Genomic DNA, 25,020 nt, shown 5'->3' on the forward strand with positions numbered 1-25,020 from the left:
CGGCTTTGGAGAGCTGCTTTTATAAGCGCAAGGTCGGGGGCGGGGCTTGGGGAAGTGTGGCCATGCCCTAAGTGCGGGTGGGTGTGTGGCCCTACCCCCGAACTCCCTCATAAAAAATCTATACCTACGTCCCTGACTCTAATCAATACACAATGCTGGCTCATTTGCAGAGTGGTTCATTTCTGTAGGTATTTTCTCCCAGTGGGGGCTTAAATTGCCATAAAGAGGAATACATCATCCTCTCCTTCATCCTGTTACTCATACAACTGCCCTATGAGGTTGTTTAGGTTAACAAAGAGTGACTGTCTCAAGGTTATCCAATATGTTTCCATGCAATTCAAATTTTTGTCTCCAACATCCTTGTCTAACATTTATTAAAACATTTATATAACACCTTTCCTTGTGATTCAAGTGATTCAATCCACCATAAAGTCACAGCCTCATTTAATATGTGGCAGCACTGCTGAAGTCTCTAACAATTAACTATATAATATTGTAACCCACCCACCCCCAAAAGGTGGGAAATTATTTTCTATTCTCCAATTCCAAAAAGTCTCCCCTTAATCTTACTGCTACAGGCAGGGCTGCTCTGCCACAGACATTACAACTGCGATCCTCTACAAATTTTGGGGTGAAAATCCAGCACTCATGATCCAAACTACCACAAAATTGACTGCAACCCTAGTATTTTGTATGTTTATATGAAATTCATGAATCCTGCCATTCCACACAGACACAAAAAGGCACCCAAGGCAGCTTCTGAAGAGCAAAAAGAATACTAAAAGCTATACAATAATTTGTTTAAAAAGTTAAACTATAAAATGTTAATTATATACAGCATTAGTATATACAGCATTAATTATAATACAGCATTAGTATTATATACTATTATATATAATTATATACAGCATTAGTATATACAGCATTAATTATAACACAGCATTAGTACAACAAAATGATAAAATTTCTGAATTAGACAGCCATTACTTGGCCAGCTATACTCCTGTGTTTCAGGCAACTGTTGGATAGTTCTTCTCAAACACAGGCTTATGAATGTACTAACCACATTTAATGGATAGTTTAAACAGCATCAGCTTTGCTTATAGCAGGCAGCACTCTTGAACTGCAAAGGCACTATTCTAATGTTAATTACTGTCAATCAGTGCTTGATTGTTGTGTTCAGGTGTAAATTGCCTTCAAATTACTTAGCCTTGTGAAAAGCAATTTGCATGGTGTTGTGAAACATTGCAAATCAGACAGATCTATCTATCTGCGTGACAACTGCAAGAACTTCCCTATATATGAAATCAGTCTAATGGTCTAACTCTAATACTGGGAAACAGGCAGAGGCGCCAGCAAAGTAGGTAAAACTGCCATACTTCAATATAACAGGTGTCCCCCAAAAAATGAAACAGTGTTTTCAGCCCCCACAAAAAAATTTCAAACCCCACTCCCAAAAAAAACCCTCTAGATAAAACCAATGGATCACCACCAGGCTTCATGAAGACCTGTAGGAATGTGGACTACAGAGGGAAAAAAACCTACATCTGTTGATGACCTCTAAAATGGTTTCCCAGCATCAGTAAACAAGCTACGGAACATCCCCAAACTCTCACTGTGCCTTGTGTATTTCAGCATGATAATCAACACTGGTGATATGAATGCATGAAATGGGATTCACTAAAGAATGAATGCACACAGAGGAGAACAGGATATTGTCGCCTTACTTCACACCAGTGTGCATCTACTATAACTTGTGAACCAGTGCCTAGGTACATGAAAACAAACACCCTTCTACAAGTATGTATGTCTCAATCATGTGGACCAGTAGTACGACCATGAGCTGTTGTTTAAAAATTGATTAGAAGATTAAGCTATTTTACAGGACAAACTGAATACTCTCATGCTTTGAGATAAAAGGAAATGGAACACAATGCAATGGCACTAAGTGAAATTCAACAAACGAGAGACAAATCGGGCTGGATATTTACAAGCTGGTGATAACAAAAGAGGGGAAGAGAGAAAGTTCTTCACTGATCACAAATAAACTATGAGATAGTAATATATAACTGAACAGCACTTTGGATAAGCAACCATTTATGCAAGTTGTCCTGACAGATTACCAGGGTCTCTGACCATGCTAGCAAAAATCTTCCATTTCTCCTGTAGAAAGTATTTCCCAGTGGTTGGCCATCTGTAAAGCATAGAGTTGTGGTAAAAAAACCCAACAGAAAATCCTTCAGGGTCATAAATAATGTGATAGATAACAGTAATGAGCACTCCTCCCTCTCCCCATAGGCTTCACATGAGAAGAAATAACTTTTTGAATATTCCCTGCTGAGTGCTTTTAAAAAATCCCATTCCCCTTGCCAATCCCCGCCTTCCTAAGTAATAAATGCAAAGGGGAAAAGTAACTGCTTGTGCTGACATCTTTTTGCAACTACACACGTAAGCAGGGGGTGGGGGGCTCAAGCTCTAGGCACACCTTGATTAATCTAGCCTGCCCCTGATTAGATTAAATTAAATTAAGTTTAAATTAAATTAATCTTAATTTTAAAGCAACCAGAGACTTTCTTTTTGGCGACAGATATGGGGGGACTGAGGGGAAGAGTGGGCCACATCCCCCCTCCCCCCGGTTGCCAGAAAATAAGTCCTTGGTTGCTTCAAAATTAAGATTACTTTACTTCTAGGTAAGCAGTGAATGAGAATGAGGGTGGGGAAAAGGCCAGGGGAAAAGGCCAGGGGAAGAGTGCCCTTCCAGCCTGTCCATGCCCCCCAATCTCTTCCTGGCCACATCAATGTTTGCCTAGAAGCAAGTTAAGCTTAATTTTGCCCCAGAGGCTTTTTTTTAAAGCATAGGTGATGTTTTTCCCCTGCCCCATCACCAAAGATTCCTCTTCTCTCATTTCTCTCTCCCCCCCTTCTTTCTCTTTCCCCCATTTTACCTCCTTTTTCTCTCCCCTCTTCTCTCTCTTTCTCCTATTTCATTCACTCTACCCTTTCTCTTTTCCTCATCCCCCCCTCTTTCTTGCATTTTTTTCTCACCTCCCTTTCTCTCTGGATAGGGATACAATACTGAGTGGCAGTGTGTGTGTGAACAAGATATTGGGATATGGGTGCACAGTAAGTTAAATATGAGCATCTAGTGTGATGTGGCAACAAAAAAGGCTAATGCAATTTTGGGGTGCATCAACAGAGGCATAACAGCCAGTTTGCAAGAGGTTAGGAGGAAGTGCATTTTGAGAGCTTGCCCCAGGCACCATTTTCTGAAGATACACCCCTGGCTGCAACTACACAATTCCTGCCTCTTCCAGCAATTGTTTCCTGTCACATATGATAAGAATTACAGATTTATTGATGTCCAAGTTGAATTCCCATCACCCCTAGCAACTAAGAAGGAGGGGGAAATGAAGATGGGAATGGTACAACTCCAGGAAGGACAAACCATTTAAACAGTGTTTTATGCAGAGGCGTAGCTAGGGAAAATGGAGACCGGTGCAAAATGTGAGCTTTGCACACACACACTCATGGGCATCTGCTGTGATGCTGGAATCCACCCACAAACAGCATAACTTTCAATAGTGTTTAAACTAGGGAGCCCAGATTCCCCTTTTAAATCTACCTTATAGGGAGAATCTGGGGTCCCCAGTTAAAACAACATTGAAAGTGATGCTGTTTTGGGGTGGATTCTCTCCCATTCTGAAACAGCATTACTTTCAATGTTTAAACTGGGGACCGCAGATTCTCCCTTTAAATCCATGCTGAAGAGGATGGATTTAAAAGGAGAATTTAGGGAAATTTGGGTGGTGCCTGCTGTCAGGGGTGCAATTGTTAAGCTAGCAGCACCAAAAATTCAAGGTATCTTTAGGAGACTCTCCTGATGATATCACCCAGGTTTGGTGAAGTTTGGTTCAGGGGGTTCAAAGTTATGGACCCTCAAAGGTGTAGCCCCCATCTCCAATTAGCTCCCATTGGAAACAATGGACTTTGGACCCCCTGAACCAAACCATACCTAACTTGGGCAGTAACTTCAGGAGAGTCTCCTAAAAAATCCCTGAATCTTTGGTGCTGCTAGCTAGCCTAAAAACTGCGCCCACTGCAGGCTGAAAACTGAAAAAAAATTAAAATACAAAAAGACCACAAACAAACCTGAATTTTTTGCGCCCACCCAGGCGTGCACCCGGTGCAACACGCACCCCCCAATCCCCTGGTACCTACGCCTCTGGTTTTATGCCCTCTCTGGTGCCAATTAATCCCTTACCAAAGATAAGGTTTTGTTTCTCTGGAATAGAGAGGACTTTTCAAGAGAGCTGTTTGATGAAGAGTAGGTCTATATTTGAAAGGTGAGTCTTTCTCAATTTGAAGTGGGAAGGTTCACATAGCTACCCTCATCCCCAATCTGAACTTCATCAATATTACTGAGCCAAACTTTGTTTAATTAATTGGCTGCTTAATTGGATGTCTGATTAGGGAAGGTTGCTTTATTCCAAACATCTTGCAGGAGATACATTATCACTGCTGAGAGTAGAAAGAGGAGGAAGGAAAGGAAATATGAGTACCTATTTTTACTTTTAAGTTTTTGCATTAAAAATCCTATAAATGCTATTGGAATGCCACTTGAGACTTTGGGTCTCAAGTGCTGAGGTTACTTATTTTACAATAGTACTGGATTGTTAGTTTAATGCATCAGCTAGATCCTGCATGTTTTTTTTTACAAAGATCAGTCTGCAATTACAAAACTGTTTCTTTCTACAAATTCTTAAGAGACAAAATGTTCATGTCATCTCTCCAAAAGTAGACTTTGAACAATAGTAGCTTAAGAAAGGAGTCTCTGATCCTGCAAAATTCCTGGCAATAGCAAAAGATAATGAAGAAGTAAAAGTTGTTTTTCAGCTTCTGCACATCTACACAGGTGCTTGAACAGCTGGGCTATTTAAAAAATCAAGACCTCCTTGATTTATGATTAATGACAGCTGACCAGAATTGCTGAATTAGGGACATAGAAAGAGAAATCAGCAAGAAGATGGCCTTCAGCACTTCAAGCAGACTCTGTAGGCCAGACCTAAGGCAGTCATCTGATTCCAAATTGGGAACACTAACTCTGAAAAGTACTAACACACAATTGTGGACTATAAAAATATAAATGTTATTACACTTGTTTGGAAAAGCATTAGTTTGGCAATCTAGTCTGTTCATAATCATACTGACCTATTTATACTTTCCAACAAGACAACTGAATTTACTTGATAACACAAACCACTATAATAATGTGCAAAGTATCACAGAGTTGAAAACAGCAGTTGGGGAGTAGAGAGTATGTCTAGCTGACTCACTGGCGTAATGCCCATTGGACAAGGTGGGCAGCTGCCCAGGGCATCACCTTGTGGGGGGCATCAAAATGCTGGGTTCGTTTTTGGGTATTTTAGTGGTTTTCCATTTTTGGCCTGCAGGGGGTGCGGTTTTTATGCTAGCAGCACCAAAATTTCAGCATATCATCAGGAGACTGTCCTTATGCTACCCCCCAGGTTTGGTGAGGTTTGGTTCATGGAGTCCAAAGTTATGGACTCCCAAAGGGGGTGCCCCTATCCCCCATTGTTTCCAATGGGAGCTAATAGGAGTTGAGGGCTACATTTTTGAGGGTCCATAACTTTGGTCCCCCTGAACCAAACTGCACCAAACCTGGGGGTATCATTAGGACAATCTCCTGATGAGACCCTGAAAGTTTTGAGACTGTGCCTTCAGAAATGTGCCCCCCACAGCCTGCATCCCCCATTGACAGCAATACAGAAAGATTCTTGGGCAAATTTCTAGGATGTTCCTGCAGGGGGTGCATTTTTGGATGTATCGGCACCAAAATTTCAGGGTATCATCTGGAGATGATGGCACGCCCCAGGTTTGGTGCAGTTTGGTTCAGGGGGGCCAAAGTTATGGACCCTCAAAACTGTAGCCCCCATCTCCTATTAGCTCCCATTGGAAACAATGGGCACCCCCTTGGGGAGTCCATAACTTTGGACTCCCTGAACCAGACCTCACCAAACTTGGAGAGTAGCATAAGGACAGTCTCCTGATGGTATGCCGAAATTTTGGTGCTGATATGTCTAAAAGTGCACCCCCTGCAGGCACCAATGTCCTGGTGCAAAAAAAATTGGTCGTGGTGGAGTGGCCGCCCATGGGGGGGGGGCATCCAACTCAGGTTTTGCCCAGGGCTACAGTTTGCCCTGGGCTGCCTCGTTACGCCCCTGGGCTGACTGAACCTGTGGCAGAGAGCAGCTGAAAGCTAACTGGAACAATTTGTAACAAAAGATCCCAAATGCTGGAATAGGGAAACAGTTCAAAAGTTCAATGGAAAAGAAACTTTGATCTACTTTATTTTCTTCAGTGTCATATTCAAACCATAAATAAAAGCTAACTTCTTGTTCGTTTAACCCTGTGGGCTGGTTGTCTCAGGGAGAGAAACTCACACAAAGGCTGAAAATATAGATTGGTCTATATTTAGGTATGAATAAGTGAGGGTGGCATGTGAATGGAACAGTATTTGAGCTTCCAATCCCAAAACTCTGTGCAGTGTTTTATTTATTTTATTTATTTTGGATTTCTAGGTTGCCCATTCCCAAAAAGGGCTCAGGGCAGTGTACAATCAGTAAAACAATAAATAAATACAATTAAAACAAGAGGATCATAATCAACAGTTCAAACAGTAAAATGCAGTAACAAAGATGGTGACTTCCCTACATGTAAAAAGAACCTGTTAAAAGAGCTGGTTACCCTATCTGTTCATTTCTTTGTGAGAAAGAGAGTTGAAATGTGAAAGTTGAAATGGTAATTGCTCTCTATATAAGGGTAATGACTTGTGAGTGCTCAACTTCCTTGTAACTCTGCACTGCAAGAAAGTGGTTGTGGAGGGTGGCAGGCACTCCTGTGAGTGAAGGAGGTGTGTCATACTGTTAGAATTGCATTCCTTAACTAGATTGTAGTTAATTAATCTGAACTGGTATTGCTGTTAGGCAGGGATGGTGCTACTGTTGAGTGGTTTAGCCAAACAGATTTGTAGTTATAGTCACTTCCAAAGAAGATTTTGAAGTAATGCACAGAGTTTGCATTATGCATGAAGCAGTGATTGCATTCGCAAGGAGTTTCCATTGTATATTAAGTAATAAACAGAGTTGGCATTATATGGATTTTTGGACAATGCAAGACTGTAAGCGAGGTAATAAGGAGTTGGAGGCATTGTGAGCACTTGACAGTTGAAGACAAGCAATATACAGATTTGGTATTACTTGGGCATAGTGAGGATTTTGCACTGAAACTGGAAATTCAGCAGAAACAGCAAGTGATTAAACTGTAAGCACAGTTGGTGGTAGGCAAGTGGTTCAGTCTTGCAGTTCAAATGAGTTGCTCTGCTGATTGAAATTTTGAAGTAATTAGTGAGAGACACTGGACTGATATCTTATATTCTTGCCATTTTTTTGCCGTGTGAGGGGGCCAAGCTAATAAACACACACAGGAAACTTCGAAGCGCAGAAGCCCCCTACCCCCACTTGTGCCCATTCCACTGTTATCTGTAATACTGTAGTGTCTGTGAGAGGTGGACAGAATAAAAATGTTTGAGGAGCAGTACATCAGCTTAATTTACATGGTTAAAGGGCAAGCAGGGCACTTATGCCCACAAAGGTAGCATAGTGATCTAATGCCTCCATGATTTGGATGTCAGGATAGCAATTCTGGAGCAGGAATGTTTGTGGGAAGTCACCTGGTCTTTCTGAAGCTCTGGCACACAATGACCTGATTATGGCCAACAGTACAAAATGAGACCCTTTCAGTAAGAGGAGAGGTAGTAGAAGAGAAACTGGAGTTTTGAGAAAGGCAAGACTAGCAGCCACTGTGTCCTGACAAGACAAAAAATTGAAAAATCACACAAGACAAAAAATGGACAGGAATGTATCAGAATATGCTGTGTTGATGCCTCTTTCACCTTTCAGAAGATGTAAAGTGCATTGCATAGTGCAGGCTGACACTCCTGTAGCTGAATGGCAAATTCCTGCTGTCCTTCCTTCTCAAAAGAAGGTGGAAATGGCAGAAATCAGGTCATACGCATGTACATACAGGTTTCCTAATGCACTCATGATATCATACGTCTGGTAGTGAAAATATACACAGGCCAGTATAACAAGGTACCCCCCCCCCCCAGTCTCCTCAGAGAGAGAAAAAGAGAGGGAGTGCCTCTCACACGCATAAGCATCTGCCAAATGCCTGTGCTCTTAAGGAAATTTTTCTTTCCGAAACCTCTAACAGAACAGCTCTGACTGAGCAACTTTTTATTATCAGAACAAAATTTTTAGTAATCTGAAGAGGAGGTTTAAAAGTTCATATTTCTTTTCATTTTTCCACATATTTTTTTCCCTAAGAAGACATCTAAATAGTCTTTAGCTGCTCTTCCAGGGCACTTGTCTGTCAGACAGGGCAGTATCTCTGAAAGAAAACTAAAATAATCTATTGTCTTTTAATCATGAACTAATAAAGAAATGGCACCTGAGGCTTGTAAAGTTGAAACCAGAAACTGCAAGATTGTATTTACAGGAACAAATTTAAAATAACTAAACTAGCAAAAGTTTAAGGAGAAAAAAATACAGGTACAAAGGAAGCTGGTTTTAGAGAGGCTACAATATACAAGATATTGTTTAATAACTTTTTCAGTTGATACAAATTACAAACAGGGCATTCATTATCTTTGTGCCTTCCTGATTATACTGTCACTTTAACACTAGACAAAATAAATGTGTACTCCAAACTAGTTGTTACAGAGTTCTGTTTGGCTATCTAGTCCTTTTTCTAAAAATCTTACTTTTTACCCTCAGGCAAGTTTTACACACACACACAGTTCTTTGGACACTAACATGAAGACAAACTCTCCCTGAGAGTGTCTCTCACACATGGTGCTTATCATAGAAGGTTTGCCACTCTCCTTGAGGAAGTTCCAATAATCTCTACATACCCCTCCTTCTGTCAGAAGCTTCACTGTTTCATATATGAGTGAGATTCTTCTCAGAGAAAAAAATAACCAAGTCATCACAGTGTTACTGTGATATGTTTAATACCAGGAACTCTGGTACAGATTCCTTTACTGAACTCTACCCTTCCTGAAACTTAATTCAGAGAAGCACAGCCCGCAGAGAAGCGAATCTGGCCCTCCGCTTTCAGAGAACAGAACCACCATTCACACTCTCTCTCTCCCAATAGAACACTTTCTCTTCTTTTTTCAAAACTTTCTGTCCTCAAGCTTCATAATGCTGTGCAGCTCTCACGGCCAATCCCATGGAGTTCTAAATTAACCCCCAGGCTCTGAATATTCCATTGATTGTGCAAGCCTAAGTGCTTGTATACATTAAACCAGCATCCATACATATTCACCAATACTACATCAAGGACTAAGTAATCTTGCCCTTGTTATTTCAGATCTGACAACATCTGATTGTAATTGCCATATCCCCCATAAATGTCTTGTCATACAGCAATTTCTCCTCACTTAAGCAGCAAAACCTCATACAATTCTAGACTCTGCTTTGTTGAAGGCTTTCACGGCCGGATTCAACTGGTTCTGGTCGGTTTTCCGGGCTGTGTGGCCGTGGTCTGGTGGATTTTGTTCCTAACATTTCACCTGCAACGTTAGGAATAAAATCCACCAGACCACGGCCACGCAGCCCGGAAAACCCACCAGAATAACTAGATTCTGCTTGTTTCTCGCCTTTTCTTTAATTCTACTATTCAGTTACTTCTTGTACTGTGCTCTGCTCCTCCCCCCGCTTTTTTTTGGCTGTTTATTTAAATTACAATTTAAGTTGGGAGACCAGTAGTTCTAAGCACAGTAAAATAATACAAAGTACCCTTAAAATCAAGATAACATATGTCCATGTAGACATGTTTGGTGGTACAATATAATGCTGTCTGGTTTGAAGTCAACATTTGACACCAAGTGTCAAATTTGACAACCAAGTGTCAAATTTGACACTGGGAATCAGAATGCTACTTCATTCATTAAATAATTCAGTAAATAAGAGGGCTGATTTTGTAAGAGACACTCAAGAACCCTGTGGGGCTTGCTCATGGGGCTTGCAGTCAGGACTCTGAACAGGGTATCCTGACAGGTGTGGCCTTAGGGACTGATGCAAGAGTCAAAGAGGGGTAAATATGGGTCAATTCACTTAAGACTGTGGGGTTGCTGAGCTGTTTGAGGTGTGTTTGTGCAAAAATGTTTTGTTGAGTGGATTAGAAGGTTATTGCCCTGCTGGGAAAGATTTCTGCTTTAGTGAGGTGAGTCAGATGCTTGCTATTGTCTGACACCTAGGGATGGAGTCACAGCTCTGTGCTGTAAAATACAGCTCATTAGAGAGATGACTCTGTAAGAGACACACAAGATCCAGATTGGAACTTTCTGTGGGAGGTCAAGGAAGAGCAGGAGAAACTCCTTTTAATCTAAGTTGCCTATGAAAGGACATACAAACTGTACATCAGCAAAGGGAGTGGTGTGCTACTGTAGCTTTCCTGCTGAGGAAATCTGCACAAATTCAGGTAAGTACCCCATTTCACTCTAAAAAAAACTTAAAACAACTGAACAAGTATTGAAGGTACAAAGCAAGCAAGGGAGTGGGGACTATCCAGTGTTTTGCAGGGAATATCATATGTATGATTAGATACACACTGGGTGGAAATCATGCTTGTGCACTTGATGCATTGAACTATTGGCTCTCAGGGAGCAGACAGCCCATAAGGCTAAGGTTGCTAACCTGGAGAAGCTGAGGCAGAAAGAAAAAACTGGAGATGAGACCTTCACAGATTTTCCAGAACAGTTTCACTCCTGTGATGACAGCTCTTCTGCTGTTGTGGATAGTAACAGTTTTGAGGTTGGGGGACATCAGTCTGAGGATATATGAACCCTTAGAAGGGTCCCCTTCTTGGGTGACACATCAATATCCTCTTCTACCTAAGAGTCCCTCTGAGGTTGGAGGGAAATGGACCTTTGGTAGTAGGTCATTTGATTATCAGGCAGTGACATACTGATAATAGGGACATGGGGTACAGCAAATGTGTAGGCAACCAAACTGCGTGCGTCTCAGGCTGCATGCCACGAAGCACTGTCCCTTGCCTGCAGAGCTGGCCTGCAGGGAGGTGGGGGATGGAGCTTGGCAGCAGGCAGCCTCAGCACCTGCCTGGGCTGCTCACCATCAAACCTTGTCTGCAGCCTCCTTGCATTTATTATTTCTGCAGCACTGTCATTAAATCAGCAAGGATACCAATGCACCTTGAGGATCCCAATGCACCAATGCTCTGGTGTCTGCAGAGGGGCCAGAGAGCCCCCTGTGATTCAGCAAGGCTCAGCAGGGCTGGAAGAAGAACAGCCATCTGGGTGGCGACTGTAGTGACAACAGTTTCCCCTTTCCCCAGTCCTGACTCTATGGGCTCACTTGAGCCCATAGCCCTGGACATATTTGTCAGGACTCCTCGAAAAATGGAGAAAAAAAATAAAGAGAGAATTTGTGGGGGCAAGGAAGCAGCTGGTTCTGATCTAATTGTTAACCCATTAGGAGAACTGCAGTGCCAAATGCAGAGGAGGGGGGAGGCTTAGGTTTCCTCTTGTAGCTGAGGATGAACGTTAGAGAGACAGATAAAGAGAAGCAAGCACACCTCCTCCTCCCTTATGAAATGGAGGGGGGTGAAGAAGAAAAAAAAAGATGCATGGGGAGAATAGGGGAAATAGCAGGAGCAGATCCATCCTGACCTCCAGCCCAGGGAGTGGAAGAGAGTTAATCCTGGGGAAAGAGTGGGCAAAATGAAGCTCTAGAAGTTTGCCAGCAGATGCAGGAGGTGGGTCCACTGGGGAGGCGTTCCCTAAATCGTAGTGAAGATGTAAGCCCAGAAGTGCAAGAGGAACAAAAGAGAGAGGTGCCTTTGCATACCCTTTCCTTCAGGAGAGTGGCAGGGGGTGGTGGAAGGGAAATGTGGGGAGCATTTCACAGTCACTCTCATGGGGAAGGGGGCGGATTTTGCAGCTGCCCAAGGAACTGGCGAGTGAATTCTTCTGTTCTAAAGGACAATTGGGGAATGTCTAATTCTGGCGGGAGCCACAGCAAGGATTTGGGGCAGTGGGAGATGGTGGGGTAGGGACCCCCCCTCCCGGGTGGGTTTGTGTGTTTATGGGCTATAGTTGGAAGAGCGCAGGGAGAAAGGACTTTTCCCACCCAGATTGGGTTGCAGCAGGATATACTGGTTGAATGTGCAGCATGTATTTTGTGCCTGCCCACCTGCAAAAGGCCTATTCCACTCTACGCGCAGCTGCCACCACAAGCCCTGCAGGGTTTTGCTTGTTGGTATAGAGCAATCTAATACAGAGCTTCCCAGGAAGAGAAAAAAGAAACTGGCACCCTAGCTGCTGGGCTGGGAAGAGAAGCTGAGAGTAAGCAGTGCTTACTTGCAAGTAAGCAGTGCTCTGCACAGGGTGGCACCCAGAGGGGTTTTTGATTCTGAGCGCCATTTGGCCCCCATATGCCTCTGTTATTAGGAAGAGAGAGAGAGAGGTCTGTGACTTGAATGCCTGGTGCAAAGTGTGCAAACGCCAGATGTTGATAGATAGTATTGGACAGGAATCCATAGTCATGGTGTTTGTTGGGTACCAATGGCATTGGGAAATGTAGTGATATGGTCCTGGGGGAAAAATTTAGGTTATTAGGCAGAAAGTTAAAGGTCAGAACTAAATGTAGTATTCTCAGATAAGCTACTGGTTCCATGTGCAGGGCCAGCTAGATATGCCTAGGTTAAGGGTATCAATGAGTGGACGAGGAAGTGGAGCCAGGAGAAAGGGTTTAGATTTGTTAGGTACTGGAGAACTTTTGAGGTCAAGCCAAACCGATATAAAAGAGACAGGTTTCACTTGAACTAAAAGAGAACCAGGCTACTGGTGTTTAATATCAAAAAGATGGCAGAGAAGCTTTTAAAGTAATCCCAGGAGAAAAGCTGGCAGGAGCTGGGGAGCCTTCTATTTGGGACAAATCAATCCAAATGAATGATGTGTAAACATTTCAGTTACTATTGATAGAAGCAGAGTAGAACTTGGGAGTGAGGACAGGCTAACTCAGGAAGACCATATGTGGTGTCAAAGGGGTCATGAGAGGCAAGGGTTACTGGAGTCTATATGCCAGCACTAGAAGTCTGTGAGTCAAGATGGGAGCTGGAGTGCATGTGCTTGGGAATAATTTAGATGTGCTAGATACCTCAGAAACATGGTAATAAGGGGAAAATCTATAGAATATAGTCATCCCTGGGTCTAAGCTGTATAGGCAGGACAGAGTGGAACATGTTGGGGAATATGTTGCATTGTACATCAAAGAGGAAATAAGAGTCAGATAAGATACTGAAGGAATGAACTCCCCAACAGATACACAATATGGGTGTAAGTACTGGGACATAAGGGGCACTTAAAATGGGAATGTACTTTTGCCCATATGATGAGGTTGATCTTGAGGAGGGATGAGCATTCAATAAACACAACCAGAAAAAAGACAGCAATAAAAAAGAACAAAAAATTGAATCCCAAAAAATGCTGAATGTTTTGGGCAATTTTTTTGGATCTGTTTGGACTGCTGCCTTAAAAACCCCTCTTCCTTCTCCCTCCCTTCATCAACTGCAGCCTGTTCAGGTCCAGCATTGAACTGCCAAACCCAAGTGCAACTCTGGGCTTGGCCTGGCTAGGTTCAATTTTATACTGCAAGCTTTGAAGGTGGAGCCCACAGTTTAAAGCTGGACCCAACCAGGTAGAGTCCAGTGTTGAACTGCAGGCTTGACTTCCAAGTCCACATGGGTCTCAGGGGCAACATAGGTTCAGCTCTGTGCCACCTACTGCCTCCCAGACAATGGAAAGTATGAGATATGTACCCATGCTACTGTCAAATTAAGTCAAATTGAAGTTACAACAGATGAAGCTCTAGACCAGGGGTAGGGAACCTGCGGCTCTCCAGATGTTCAGGAACTACAATTCCCATCAGCCCCTACCAGCATGGCCAATTGGCCATGCTGACAGAGAAAAGCTTGATGGGAATTGCTATTCCCTAATTTATCTGAAGAAACTTCCTAAGGCTATAGACCTACTGGAGAAATTAAAAACCAATAAGTCTCCTGGTCCTTATGGGGTAAACCCAAGAGTTCTTAGAGAATTCAGATGTGACATAGTTGATCTACTAACCCATTTATGTAACCTATCACTAAATTCAGCAGCTGTGTCGGAAGAGAGAACCAAGAACTTACAGGCCAATCAGCATAACATCTGTCTCAGGAAAATTAGAAGACATGTAATCAAAGATATAATTATTAGGCACACAGAGGAACAAAGTCTGCTACGGGAAAATCAGCATAGCCTCTACAAAGGGAAGTTCTGCCTCACCAACCCTTTGGAATTCTTTAAGAAACTAAATAAGCAAGTAGATACCGGTGACCCATCAGATATTAATATTATATACTTGGATTTCAAAAGGCTTTTGACAAGGTACTCAAGCTGCTCTTATGGAGGAGTATCTCCAGAAATTAGGTGAGTGGATAACAATGTGACAAACTTTGTTCCATGTTGGTAAGCGTAAGGTGATGCACACTGGGATTTTAAAAAATCCCCACTTTGAATTTAGTCTAATGAGATCTGAACTTGCTGAGGCTAAGAGGGTAGGAAAGATGGGTTTTTAAAAAAAATTGCCTGAAATCAGCTACCTCTTCCACATAACACCTTACAAACTTTTATGTGCTTGACTTTGCAAAATACTAAAGCAAGAACAGATGTACCATCATATATGCATTCCTGGTTGAGAACCTAGGAACAGCAGTGGCGTAGTGGTTAAGAGCAGGTGCATTCTAATCTGGAGGAACCAGGTTTGATTCCCCGCTCTGCTGCCTGAGCTGTGGAGGCTTATCTGGGGAATTCAGATTAGCCTGTGCACTCCCACACATGCCAGTTGGGTGACCTTGGGCTAGTCACAGCCTTTCGGAGCTCTCTCAGCCCCACCAACATCCCACGGTGTTTGTTGTGAGGGGGGAAGGGCAAGGAGATTGTGAGCCCCTTTGAGTCTCCTACAGGAGAGAAAGGGGGGATATAAATCCAAACTCTTCTTCTTCTTCTTGGAGAATGCCAGAGTAATTTGCTTCATGCAAATCATAAGTCATGTTTCTTGCCGAGCACGGAGTAGTACAACAATCTAAATATCAAAAGCCTCTTCACGCAAGACAGAAGAGATGCTCATACTCTTTCCATCTGTATCCAAGTATCGCAAGTAGAACAAAGCTCATAGAATAGAACTTTAAAATTACCCTGCTCCCAGTGCAGCTGATTTTGCCCCTTAAAATTCTTGTCCTCAGAAAGCTTCCAGCTTGACTGCAGAGGGGGGAAAAATCAGTAAAGAGATCTTTTTCCTTTGCCTATGTAAAACCAGAAAAACAGCACATTTCTATCCAGGATATGTATCCTCTGCTTTTGCATTCTCTTTCATGGGCGAAGTTGTCATTAGTAACCCTCTTGCCATCTTATGTATTTTTAAGATAAAGGCAAAATAGTTACTTAATTGAGCTTAAATCATTTTTTTTCCAAATTCAGAATTATACTTAAAAATACAATTGAATTTTTTTAAATTTCAAAATTTCCAAGCTTCATTATTTAAAATGATGACCGGAACCAGGAAGTGAGATGCCATCATGTCAGTTGATTCAAGACAGCATTCCTAGGATTCTGACTACAAGCACAGATTTATGTCAGTATTAGCACCAGCAAAGCATAACAAAAACAGAAGAAGCTACCCTACACCAAGTCAAAACACTGATCTTCATAATCAATGTTCTGAATTAATATAAAGCTGCTGACCTTGACAGGTCTGTGGCTCTCAAGGGTCTCAGGCAGAAATTGTTCACATCATCTACAATGTGTCCTTTTTAACTGAGACCTTACACATGCAAATAAGATACTTCTATAATCTATACCATTGAAGCAGATCCCGCTCCCCCAAGAGACGGTCAATAGCTTTTAAGGTGATATTTAACAGTCGTTTGGGCCCCTTCCCTTCCCCAGCCTACATCTTGTCAAAGTCCCACAATGCAAAACAGCTCTACTATACACCTGTACACTGAAAAATGGGTAAGGGAGCTAATGTTATGAAAAGACCTTGGGCTCATGTTACATATTTGCATTAGAATGAAGACTTCCATTGCCTTTGTAGAAGGAATGGAATTTCTACAGGTGTCCTGCCTCAGATATGAATAACTTGGCCCTACTTGTTAAATAATACAATTTGCTCTTAAAATAAGATACACACTCATATCTGTGGAGATAAGCAATAAAATCCTAAAGCGGAATTTCTCCAAGGAAGAGAGAGTTCAGTAGATAGTGACTGATCTTCACTATTTGGCTAAAGCTGTCAAAACAACCATGATGGATTAGTTTTAATTTCCCTACTCAGCTCATTGACCTCTGTTACTCAAAGGTTTGAAGTGACTGGTCAAGAGCAAGATTGGAAGAAAAACTTTAAGCCTGCCCACCTGATGCTGATTGTGGTGGAAAAGACATTACTCAAAACTGCAGAAGTATTAGTCCAGCATGGAGTTCTACATCAAGGCTCTGATCACAGACAGATTCCATTAGATTGTGCCAGAGAGTCCAAATCTTAAAAAAAAAAAAAATTCTTTTAAAAAATCTTTAAAAAATAAAATAAAAGATAAAATTTCTTCTCATACTGTGTGAAAGCTGTTGCGAAAAAGCTACATTCCTATGGTTTACGCAACCGACCCTATGTTACCTTGGATTTATGGGAGTCAAAGACATAATTAAATAGCAAATCTGGGATGCAGTCCTCCAGGTAGACAGAGCATAGGCAAAGTTGTATTCAGTAGGCTGGAATCAAGGTAAAAACGTTTTTGCAGCATACTATATGTTTTAGAATTTCATAAATAACAAAGAGCTTTCACCTTGGCCTGCTTTAATGCATTACCATCAGCTGTTTTACCATCAATTTGGCTGCCCCTGCAAACTTGACATGGTTGAAACATCTGATCACATGTTGTTGAATTGTTCTTTGTATATTACCAGCCTTATCAAATGTTTCAGTTTGACTTGATGAATTTATATTTCTTTCTTCCTTGCAGATTGTACTAATGAAACCACCTTTAAGGTAGCCAAATTTTGCACCTCAATATATTCAGCAAGGAAGCAACTGGTAAAGGCATTTTATTAACTACCGGTATTCCTGCTATTTTGAAATCAGCCTATTATACAGCTCTGAAATTTTATTATATGTTGATATACTAATGATTCTGTATGTCAATCTCAGCTGATTTATGATCATCACAAATAAAGTTTTACTGGGTAGAAATGCTGAGTATCTTATATGTGATTATCTGGTCATGCACCCTTTGATTCTTTTCTCAGGATTCCACCTGTAACTCTCTGTTGATTGTTTCCAATAATGTGTTTTTTCTATAATGCATGTGTAGTTGTTAAAAGACTCATTTTTATTCACAATTCACAAATTTGAACTGAATGCACAGAATCTCAGCTACATTTTATCCGGGTTGCATAGTTCTAAAGTGACCAAGCTCTATCAGTTTTAACAGGAATGTGGACAGAGGGCATGGACCAAGAGAATTCTCACTTTTCATCTCACTAGGTATCTAGGTGTAACTATAAGGCACTATTTCCTGGGACTGAAGTTAGGACATCAGTCTTTAATGAATGCAAATATTATAGCCAGATGTTAACTCTACAAAGAGCATTTAATAGAGTGTTCACAGGTGGAAGGCAATGAGTGCCACTTCATGCTAAAAATATGAATTTAGCTATTAAAAACATTAAAAACATTAACCTGCCAGTTAAAATGCTGATTTCAGCTTCTAAGCAGTATAATAAAACTAATTAAATACCTTAATAGTTACCCCTTCATTGAGATCCATGAGGCATGTGGAGATAAGTAGAAAGTACCATTTTCTGCCAATTCCCAAGTTCAAAATTCTTGTCTACTTTTGTAAAGTGAAGGAAGTTTTTGATTTGATGCTGAGAACAGAGCTAGGCCTAGAGTCCAGATCCCTGTAAAAAAAACCCTCCTTTTCTTGCCAGTGCTGAAAACTTAATTGGATATTAGCTGCAATAGGACATTAATGGTAGGAATGCGCCGAACTACAGAAATAAGAAAATAACCCTTTTTTATTGTAAAGGAGAAATATAATTAATCTGCAGGAAATGAGACACACTAATTTGTACTTGCTAACAGTGTGATAACTTACTTCAAAACTATCTCTTACAGCCAAATATTCTTAGTTATCTGCTAGAAAGATGTTCGTTGACTTTCTTTCAATATTACAATTCCACAACATTTCCCTCTTGATTTTTTTTCAGTTGTTAAAAGTATCCAGATCCCTCAAGACGTGCTGCATGTCTCTTGGAGCCTGAAACCATTGGGGTTGCTTTTTCTCCCTAATTTCCCATGACTGTGGATTTAGGTGAGAGGGTACTAAGATTCACACATAGGATTTACCATTCTCTCACACACAAAAAGAAACCCATGGGTCAAGTCTTGGGAAATTCTTGTTTTCAGATTTGACCAATGGCCTTCCCCACACATATCCTAAAAAAGAACAATGAAGAGGAAATCCCATATGTTTGTAGATTGCATGATCATGGTACTTTACTCATCCTTATTCCCTTTCTCTCCATTCTATCACTGACAGCAGTTAAAGTGTTGAACAAAGATCCATGAAATCCAGGTATGAACCCTCACTCTGTCACAGAAGTTGTTTGGGGAACTTTGAGCCAGTCACCCACTCTCAGCCTAATACACCTCATAAATTTTTGCTGTGTGGATAACATAGAAGAGGGATTAGTGTAAACCATTTTGGGTCCCCACTGGAAGAAAACCAAAGTTAATATATCTAAATAAATCAAATCAAATAGAACAACCATTGGGCACTTACCATGAAGGATCCTACTCCTTGGAGCCAAGGAGGACATCTGTAGTTTGATTCCCACCACATTCCCAGAGAGGCAGGGTGTAGAATTTTAGCTTCCTGTGACTGGTGGGAGTCAACCCGCCTCCACTCAGTTTCAAGGACACCAAACAGAAATGAATGCAGAATGATTGAAAGGTAGCCACTAGCAGGAAGGAACAGGGAGGAAGAGAAAAAAACCTGCAACATTCCCTCCTCCAAAACAGCACATACTTAACATTCTAGAACAGCAAGAGCAAACAGGAAATTGAACAGACTTGTTTTGTAATAGTTGTCTAGTCAAGAATTCCGGGGTGGGGGGGCAGATGTTCTCCTTGGCTCAGAGGAGAAGGACCCTTCATGGTAAGGGCCCAATGGTCGTTCTCCCCTGACCAGGAGAACATTTGTAGTTTGGGACCTTTTAAAGCAGTGTCCCTCAACAAGCGGATAACCTACACATCTATGGCCCTTTCCCCACTCACTTTTGCCCAAGGGTTGCTGTGGGCAATTCCCGGCGTGCGCCATTCCTGCGCGGGGTCATCAAAAGGTGCCATTTCAAAAGGCGCCAGGAATTACGCGCGTCGAGGAGGCGCAAGAGAGGCAGCGTCGGGGCAGCTGCGTTCTCGCCGCCCCTGAAGTGGGGAGGGCAGCTGGACCCCCGCGCTACTTGAGGAGAGTAGCGTGGGGCTTAAGGTAAGTGGGGAAAGAGTGGGGAAAGAGCCTAAAATGCGCTGTAAGACCTTGCAGCCAAAGACTGCATCAAAGGAACTGTATTTGTGAATCTTGTAGTATTTAGTGAAGGTGGCTATCAAGGACCAGGTGCTGCACTACAGATTTCTTCCACTGAAGCATTGTTGGACAGTGCAGCATTGGTAGCCAGTCTACTAACTGAGTGTCCAGTGATACCCCTGAGAGGAGCTAGCCCTGAGGCTTTATAAGCCTCTGAAATGCACTCCTGCTGATGGTGCAGGATTACATTTTTCTGCCTTTGTTTGGGGGAGTAAGGGAAATAAGTATAGCATCCCTTTTCCTAATTTTCTTGGTCCTAATACTTTAAGGACTTGCCTCATATCTAAGGTGGGCCACACCCTCTCTTTAGTATGTCTAGGATTTGGACTGAAGGATGGAAGGTATCGTTCCTGCTGCCTGTGGAACCTGGAGTCAACCTTAGGACAAAATAAGGGGTTGGTGCAAAAGACCACCTTATCTTTATGGAAGACACACAAGAAAGAGTCTATGGAGGGAGCCCCTAACTTGGAAATGTGGCGTGCCAATGTCACAGCTACCAGGAAAATAGACTTGAGCTGGAGAAACCTGAGGGGAATGTCTCTGATGGGCTCAAAGTACAGTTTAGTTAAGGCGGTAAGCACCCTGTTTCGTTTCCAAGTAGGGAGTCTGTGGCACACAACCAAGGCCCCTTTTAAAAATCTAATCCAGTGGGGATGCTTGGAGGGTGGCCAGCTGTCACAGGAAGTAACCATGGTGTAAATAACTGCCAACTGACATCACAGGGTAGAAGCCTGCAAGTATGCCATCTTGTAGGAAATGCAGGATATTGCAGGTGCCCGTATCACAGAAGTTAACCGATTTCTGACAGCACCAATGTATAAAGGCCTTCCAAGTAGCATAATATATTCTGTTGGTTAACTTGTGGTGAGAGGCCATGATGGTTTCTCTAACCTCCATGGAGTACCCTAGCTTGGAAAAATAGCTCTTCTCAATTTCCAGGTGGCCAGGTGCCACAAGGCTGGTCGCAGTGAAGGATGGGGCCCAGTTGAAGAAGATCCTCACAGATTGGGAGGACTAGAAGTGGATCAATGGACATCTCCTGAAGGGAGGAAAACCAAGGTCTTCGAAGCCAGACTGGAGCCACCATAATTATGTCAGCTTGAAGCGCTCTCACTCTCTGCAGGAGTTTAAGCAGCACTGGAACTATAGGGAAAGCACAAAGAAGTCTCATCGGCCACAGAGTGGTCAGAGCATCCATGGCTTTGACTGAGGATGGAAGAACCAAGGGAAAAACCTGGGTAGCTGATGGCTGGTGTGGAAGGCAAATAGATCCACCTCTGGGGTCCTCAGGGCATCAAGATCAGTTGGAAAACTTCCCTGTTCAATATCCACTCCCCCTCCTGAAGATGCTGATGACTGAGCCCATTTGCGTGACAGTTGTAGAGACCCTGTATGTGCTCTGCCCTGATGAACAAAATGTGTTTCTCAGCCTATGATGGCAGGATGGAGATTTCCCTGTGCAGATTGCTTGATCTGGAACCCGCCTGGAGATTTTTGTATGCCTTGGCTGATATGATATGTTGTCTGTCCTGACAAGGTCGTGAGAATCTAGGATCAGATGACTGAAGATGGATTGCTCAAAGAGAAAGGAAGATTGTTCAAAGCTCCAAGCAATTGATTAATATCCTCAACTCCCAGGACAACCACAGCCCTTGTGCCAAAATTCCATCCAGGGTGGCACCAGAGCCCGTTAGGCTCATGTTCATAAAGGATGGAATCCAATAGGTATTCCCTTGACGTAGATTGATGTGCTTGACCCACCAGATGAAAGATGCCTTCACTGGTCTGGGAACAACTAAGGACATATTGACCTTACATGCAATTTGAAGCTGGAATGGATGAAGAAAGTACTGAAAGATCCTGGAATGGAAACTGACCCACTGAGTGGCCTTGACGTTGGCTATGAGAAACCCCATGAGGCTCACCAGAGACATCAGGGAAGAGGACTTGCCTTTGATAACTTGAGTAGTCATTGTCCTGGTCTTGCCAGTCTTCTCAGTCAGGATGAAAACTTTGTGTTGAGTGGAATCTAACAAAACCCCTAGATGTTCCAAGACCTGGAACAGATGTAGAGAGCTTTTGGAGAAATTGACCCAAAAGTCATGCTCCTGGAGGCAACTGATGGTGGTTTGAGTGTCCCTTAGGGCCTGGGAGAAGGACAGAGCCCTGATGAGCAGGTCATCCAGATAAGGATGGATGTGTATGCCTTGCTGTCTGAGAATTACAATGATGTTGATCATAATCTTGGAAAACACTCAGGGGGGCTGAGGAAAGACTGAAGAGCAAGGCCCAGAACTGGAAACGTTGGTCTGCAATGCAAAAGCGGAGGAGCCATCTGTGGCTTGGAAACAGATAGGCTTCTGAGAAGTCTATAGATGTCATGAATTCCAATGGGAGAAGAGCTTCTGAGATGGATCTCAGGATGTCCATTTGGAAATGATGGGAGTTTTATAAACTTGTTGACAAATTTAAGATCTAATATTGATTGCCTGTCCCCAATGCATTTTGGCATGGTAACGAAAATTGAGCAAGTTCCACATCCGATTTTGTGATGAGAAACCAGCTCTACTACCTGAATGACCCTGACATGTTCTATGGCCAGGATGGTTCTTTCTGTTCTCCTGATTGCGAGCCAGCAGGGAAGACAGGAACCTTTCTAGAGAGGAGTGTAGGAATTTGATGGAATAGCATCTTGACATCACCTCTATGGCCCCAGTATCTCTATTGGAATGTCTCCACTGGTCCTAGAACATGAGGAGTCTTCCCCCCATTGGAGAAGGAATCATGCTTTCCCTGGTTTGCCGTTGAAGCAATTTGCCCTTTTGCAGCCCAACATAACTTTCAGCCACTGAGTATTACTAGTGAGGAAGGAGAAACACAGAGTTGCTATTGACTGAAGAGATGCAAGACTTTTCAGCATAATGATTCTAAAATGGAACTGTCTCAGCAGTATTTTCAGAAGTGGCACTGAGCAGAATTTGTAATTTCAGCAGCAGAATTTGTAAAAGCTTCAGCCTTTATGTTATCTTTTCCCAGAGATTGCCAGTTATTCCACATATTGGAGCGAGGTCCAGAAATAAATCCTGTTGTATTTAATATAATTTTCTCCAAAAACCTTTATTTTAAAAAGATGTTCTTCAGGTTCCAGGGGAGCCAAAACTAAGAGCTTACTATGGGCATTGAAACAGAAAACTGTGAAATTGGCTGCAAAATCAGTATCCCTACAATAGACTATTGACTGTGACTGATACAAGAATGGTGATTCAGTGGAACAAAGCACTGAAGATCTTTCTGTAGCAGTGGTCAGGCCTCTGAAGGTATCAGAATTCACTAACCACACCAGCAGATTCACTAAGTTGTATGCAATGAATTGAAATTAAGTTCTGAAATTAGCAAAAAGGCAAAATCATTTCTGGGCTCACTTTGGTGCTTTTTTAAAAATAGTTCCTGTACCATTCGGAAACAGTGGAAATCACATATTCAATCTTTCCTTAAAAATAAGAAGTATAAAGCAGTCTTTTTTTTCTTGAAAGTAAGTATAAGCTCTCATGTACATATTTTCTGCAGGTCACACTCTCAGTTTGAGATTCAGTAGTCAAAAGTGAAGTTTAGTCAAATCTAAGAGTGTTTGGTTCAGCAAGCCCCTGGACCTTCATCACATCATTTTCATTGCTGATGATGTGATGTCCAGCAGGAGTTCTTGTTGACTGTTGTAAACATTAATTGTATTGCAGGCTATAAAGGACTTTATTTTAAAAATACTTTTCCCCAAAGCTCAGAAGGAGTTATTCCATAACTCACTGCAAGTTTCTTAAAGGAAGCTGCAAAAGTTAGTACTTTAAAAGGAGAACCCAGACACAAACAGCTAGATAGCTGATGTTCTTTCAGGTGGTCTGGAATCAAATATCTGTAGTCATACAATCTGAGAGATTTCTTCTCTGGGAACATAATGCAAACAAAGATAATGAAAGAAACCTGCAGGGAATTTCTGAGGAGGCAAATGCATGTGAGAAACTTTCTAAATTAACAATGCCACATGAAAATATAAATGTCCCTGTGATTACTATATTATGTAGATTAAGCCTAACAGTACAATCCTACCCAGAGTAAATCCCAGTAAATACAGTGTGAATTTATGTTAAGTAAATACACAAAGAATCATGTTGTATGGCTGCAATCCAATACATACATATTTGGAACTTAACTCAGTGAGACTTATTCCAAAGTAACCATGTGTAGACTATTTAAGACAGAAAGCAACATGAAAAAACACAAATTATTAGGAAAAACATTACACAATATTAAGAAGATTGTATTTGTTGTTATTGGGAGGCAAGGCAGCATTGCATATAGCCCAATCTCATCAGATTCTCAGTATTTGGATACAACCTCTGCTTCTCAACTGAAAGCCTCTTCCTGGGGTCATCATAAGACAGCTGTGACTTGATGGTATTTTACACATATTCATTTGTTATTAATCGTTTTGGTAGAATCTGATCTCTTGTATCCAATTTGAGGAGGTAGTTCAAGCCCCAGTCTCATGCACATGTATATGTGACTGGGTGAGTAGTTGATTTCAGGGAAGTTTAGTTTTCAATAAAACTGCAAGGAGCAGGCTATAATGTTTAACTGAACTCCACACCAAATTAGAGCATACAATGAAGTATTTTCCCTTATTACAGAAATATGACCTTATAACAGTTGGTGCTACAGAGGTGACTCACAGCATGCATAAGCTATAGAAAAACCAGCATCTATACAAACAGATGATGCAATTTTATATAACGCATGTTTACTGTTAAGAAGTTATCACCTAGCCAGGGTTACTAATGCCCTACTATTCAAGAACACATTTCTTACCTGAAAGGTTCCTGCATGGTCTTCTTCTTTGTCTCCCTCTTTGCCCTCTTTCAAAGCAATCAGTGTGAATCCACGAAAGTAGGCTGGAGTGGCAGCAGAAAGAGTTACTGGGGAGAGAAAGGCAGAAAAATAAGAACACCAAAATGAACTTCTGACAGGCTTTTTGCTTACTTTCCTGGCAACTGGGCTAACCTTGTATTAATTAAACTAAGGCACATAGTACATGTAGCAGTGATCAAAGCCCATTTATAGCATTCTAAGAAGGGAGAAAGAACTTAAATGGAAGGGGAGAAATGGGATTGTGGTGCCAATTTCTTCTCCCAACCTACATGTATTAATTAGAATATCTACAGAGACAGCCTCAGTGCTAACAATGAT

General features: G+C 41.9%; 1 protein-coding gene across 1 annotated transcript in view; it reads right to left on the bottom strand.

Annotated features, from left to right (window-relative positions):
- The window catches only part of SPON1 (spondin 1), a 397,555-nt gene that overhangs the window by 353,679 nt on the left and 18,856 nt on the right, over positions 1 to 25,020 (bottom strand). Inside the window, exon 2 of the mRNA XM_048484581.1 lies at positions 24,643 to 24,749. Coding sequence (XP_048340538.1) covers positions 24,643 to 24,749 — 107 coding nt within the window. The remainder of the gene's footprint in view (positions 1 to 24,642; positions 24,750 to 25,020) is intronic.

Source organism: Sphaerodactylus townsendi, linkage group LG02 (assembly GCF_021028975.2).
Source record: "Sphaerodactylus townsendi isolate TG3544 linkage group LG02, MPM_Stown_v2.3, whole genome shotgun sequence".
NCBI classification, from domain to species: Eukaryota; Metazoa; Chordata; class Lepidosauria; order Squamata; family Sphaerodactylidae; genus Sphaerodactylus; species Sphaerodactylus townsendi.